Here is a 4519-nt window from a genome sequence, read left to right as displayed (position 1 = left end):
AAATATAAAATATGTAAATGAACGTGAATATCCGTTTACATGTGTCAACATGACAAAGTAGATATGAAATATTGCTGGTGGAGGAAGCAACGGTCATGCTCTGCTACTACCAAAGGCCCACATCAGTTTATGAGAGAACTATTATAATATTTCTGTGGTGGAGGGAGCAACGGCCATGCTCTGCTACTACCAAAGGCCACGTCAGTTTGTGAGAGAACTATTATAATATTTCTTACGTTGTAAAGTTATATATCTCTAATATTTTAAAGCCACTTTTCTTGATAAAGATGTATTATAATAAGTCGTTTCTCCTGTGTTTTTCTTCGTTTCCAAGCTGAGGTGATACGTGTGCATCTGTCATTCTTATTTTATGTGAGGTTTTGGTCCGTCAACGGTAGAAGGCATGGGATAAAAACAAAGGGAGAAGTGAAAATGGTGTTGAGTTTGAATTATGGTGAGATTAAAAAAGGGATATTGTAGGGCTGATTGAGCGTTATAAATAGTCAGTGGGGGAGAGTTGAGTGCTCACATCGACAGAGTGGAATAAAAGAGAAAGAGTGAGAGAAATAGATTTGAGTTTTGTGGAGTTTCTGAAGCATGGCCAACTCTACCGTTTTCCTTTGCCTTAACCTCTCTTTACTAATCTCTCTCGTCACCGCCTCTTACTATCAAAGCCTAACCCCAACGCTGATGGGTTTCCGTGAGGATAAGTTCACTCATCTTCACTTCTTCTTCCACGACGTAGTCACCGGGCCCAACCCCAGCATGGTCATTGTCGCCGAGCCCAACGGAAAAGCCAAGGACGCCCTTCCTTTCGGCACCGTTGTCGCCATGGACGACCCCTTGACTGCCGGACCCGAACCCGACTCCAAACTCGTGGGGAAGGCCCAGGGCATTTACACTTCCATATCTCAGGCCGAGATGGGGCTCATGATGGTTATGACCATGGCCTTCACCGACGGAGACTTCAACGGCAGCACCATCAGCGTGTTGGCCAGAAACATGATCATGAGCGAACCCGTTAGGGAAATGGCCATCGTTGGCGGCACTGGAGTTTTTCGCTTCGCTCGTGGCTACGCTCAGGCCAGGTTCCACTCCGTCGATTTCTCCAAAGGCGATGCCATCGTCGAATACGACGTCTTCGTCAATCATTATTGACACTCATATTATAATACTAGTTATTATCATTCATCCTTTTGTTTTGCTTTATGCTTTGTAATTCACCCCACCCTTATAAGGTCACTGTCTTTCCCTCCTCTTACGATGCAGTGTAAGAATATAACTTGTGGGGGTATTGTCTTATTATTGATGTATGTTGTTAGCTTTTATGTCGTTTCCAAACAAATCCAAACATTCCATTCTAAACATAGTATGGTAGGACATATGAGTCGAGCGATTGTCAACAGTAGATTGAACTAGCAACTGAACGATCGCTTTTATTCGGACAACTACCAAAAGTAAACAGGTCACATATTAACGAGTACTTAAACGATCACTTTCGAACGATCGTCAGCCTACTAGACAGAACGACCGTGATATCATAGAAGATAATGCTAGCGAGATGATTGTCATATCATACGCTCGTCATCGTCGCTCCTAACATCAATCGTCTTAATAGCGATCGTCTGTTACTTAAACCAAACGATCATCATGGATCAAATCAACCCAGTCAAAGGTAAGAGTCGACAGACGTTTGGTCAGCTTTATTCAGACTGGATCAATTAACCCGGATAAACTAAGGAATAAGTGGTTAGAAATATCTGGCCATGATATCGTAAATCATGGAACCAACTAACCCGGTATCAAGCACGACCGAGCGGTTGAATTTTCCAAGCGATTGAGTTCTCCAACCAACCGAATTTTTAGGTAAACGGTTTATCTTACTTTTAGGTTAAATATGAAAAACCAAAAGAGAAAAAGGTGTGTTTTTGATAATTGAGAAAGAGGGGAGAAAAGATTAATTTTTCATTATTGAACTAAAAAGGTTCTGTCATTCCTTTTTCTGACTTGATCGTCAGAGTGCCTTCGCAGGTACCCACTCCATTGTCCCTGAAGAGCCCTGTGCAAGATGAAGATATAAGGATACCTACATTGCTGGAAGGAGAAGACGTCATTCATTAGGTTCGCATCTTGGCCTCAACAATTATACTGAAACATTTTGGCGCCCACCGTAGGGCCGAGACTTGATATCCCAAAGAAGACCACAAAAGCTATGGAAGAAAACAACACCCGAGACTTGATCAAGCAACTTCAGGCACAAATAGAAGTGCAGGCGAAAACCATACGAGAACAACAAGAAGTTCAACGCAAACAAACAGAGGAACTTGCGGCGCTGAGAACGCAACGACCTCCGCCGGAGATATCGGCCTCAAACAAACAAGACGATAACGAAGTAAACCACCACGGGGGACCTTCCGAGCCTGGGGGTGGAGGAAGGAAAGGCCCTACTTCTCTACGACTTACCAACCTGCTTCAGTTTACGGAGGCAATCATGCAAACCAATATGCCAGAGAAGCCCCCTCCATTGCTAGAGAGATATGATTGCTCAGAAGACCCGGACAACCATCTCTGAAAATTCATAGATGTTATGGCATTCTATACCGATAACGATCCAGTCATATGTAGGGCTTTTTCATTGTCCCTGAAAGATGAAGTACTGGAGTGGTATCACACCCTCCCTACAAATTCAGTGGATTGTTTTGCTACCGTAGAAACTCTTTTCCGAAAACAATACGCTGCCAATAGAAGACAGGAGATGACACCGGCTAAACTAGTAAGCACTAAACAAGAAAAATATGAAACCTTGAAAGCTTTCATTCAGAGGTACAATGAGGCGGCCAGGCGCGTAAAAGACGTGAATCACACGTTCATAATAAACAATTTGCCTTCGTGTTTGAGGCCAGGGTATTTTGTTGAACAGTTGTATGCAGATCCAAAGTCTATGGAAGAGCTCCATGAAACGATTGCAAAATTCATACGCATTGAGGACATCAGAAACTCCCGAAAAAGGCAACAACAAGAAAATCCTAACAGCGGTAACAAGAAAGAAACGAAGCGATCGTCCAACGACTATAAATCTGAGAGACCTCCTCGAAAGGAGTCGGGGTGGACACCCAAGTACGATCGTTATACTGTCCTTAACGCACCCAGAGCAAAGGTACTCGAGGAGGCCCTACACGCAAAACTCCTCACTGTTCGGCGAAAATCCACTCTAAAGAATGCTGATGAGAGTAAGGCTTGTCGTCTTCATCTGAACCACGACCATGACACCGAAGAGTGTAACCTATTGAAAGATGAGATAGAGAGGCTCATCTGTGCAGGATACTTCCAAAAATACATAAAGGAGAGGACATCCCAAGCAGCGACCCCAAGTCGAAATGAAACCTCGAGGACAAGTCCCGAACAATCGTCTCACAGAGACGATCGACAAAGACGACAATCCCAAAGCCGCTCCCGACACCTAGAAAGAGAGAGGTCGGTCCGAGGACGAATCGACACCATATCCGGAGGCTTCGCAGGAGGAGGAGCATCAACATCTGCTCAGAAGAGACACTTGAGAGATTTAAAAACGGTGCACATGGTAGACCAACAGCCTCGATCCATGCCCAACATTACCTTTACAGATGCAGACTTTCACGCTCCTGACCCCGATCACGACGATCCCATGGTAATCACCGCCGAGATAGCCCGATACGATGTCAGGAAAGTGCTCACGATCAAGGCAGCTCGGTCAATATCTTGTACTGGACCACATTCTTGAAAATGGATTTATCCGAAGACCTGATAGCCCCTTTCAACGAGCAGATCGTAGGTTTCGCAGGGTAAAGGGTTGACACTCGGGGATACCTCGACCTAAGGACTCGACTTGGAACGGACAAAGAAGCAAGAGAGCTACGAGTCAGGTTCTTACTGGTATAGGCCAATACCTCATATAACGCCTTACTAGGACGACCCTGCTTGAACGCTTTCGGAGCCATAGTCTCCACTCCTCATCTAGCTATGAAGTTCCCTACGGAGAGAGGCACCGTGTGTACGGTAAGGGTCGACCAGCGAACGGCTCGGCAATGTTACGTTGTCGGTCTAAAGGTCACACCTTTCATGCCACCAAGAAGAGCTAGAGGAGCCGAAACGGCAACGATTGACTTGGATCCCAGAACCAATGTAGACGAGCGTCTCCATCCACAGGGTGACGTCAAAACATTCCAGCTGGGAGCAAACGCATCAGAAACCACGACCATCGTTGGAAGCCTGGAACCGCACGATGAGCATGATCTGACAAAGATGCTAAAAATCAACGCCGACCTATTTGCGTGGGTGGCCGCAGATATGTCGGGGATCCATCCGGGAATAATGACTCATAAGCTGTCAATCTTCAGGGAAGCACGTTCAGTCGCTCAGAAGAAACGGAGATTCGGGGAAGAAAAACGAGAGGCCATACAAACAGAAGTCAACAAACTGACGAACGTCCGATTTATCAGAGAAATAACTTACACGACGTGGTTGTCGAACGTTGTCATGG

The 4519-nt window shown here is 45.3% G+C and overlaps 1 protein-coding gene and 1 pseudogene across 1 annotated transcript; both read left to right on the top strand.

Annotated features, from left to right (window-relative positions):
- Positions 1–413: 413 nt before the first annotated feature.
- On the top strand, positions 414–1328 carry LOC124823009 (pterocarpan synthase 1 pseudogene; annotated as a pseudogene).
- A 1259-nt stretch (positions 1329–2587) lies between these two features.
- On the top strand, positions 2588–3760 carry LOC148197977 (uncharacterized). The gene has a single exon (XM_088115691.1). It carries the CDS (start codon positions 2588–2590, stop codon positions 3758–3760), a length of 1173 nt encoding a protein of 390 aa, XP_087971817.1.
- Positions 3761–4519: the final 759 nt, after the last annotated feature.

The sequence above is a fragment of the Vigna umbellata genome, chromosome 5 (assembly GCF_029865625.1).
Source record: "Vigna umbellata cultivar VRB3 chromosome 5, Vumbellata_1.0, whole genome shotgun sequence".
NCBI classification, from domain to species: Eukaryota; Viridiplantae; Streptophyta; class Magnoliopsida; order Fabales; family Fabaceae; genus Vigna; species Vigna umbellata.
The sequence above is the reverse complement of the archived record's forward strand: the minus strand, read 5'-3'. Positions and strand labels throughout refer to the sequence as shown.

What these genes read in the sequence shown, in the direction of transcription:
- LOC148197977 (XM_088115691.1), top strand. Translation starts at nt 2,588, where the DNA reads ATGGCATTCTATACCGATAACGATCCAGTCATATGTAGGGCTTTTTCA.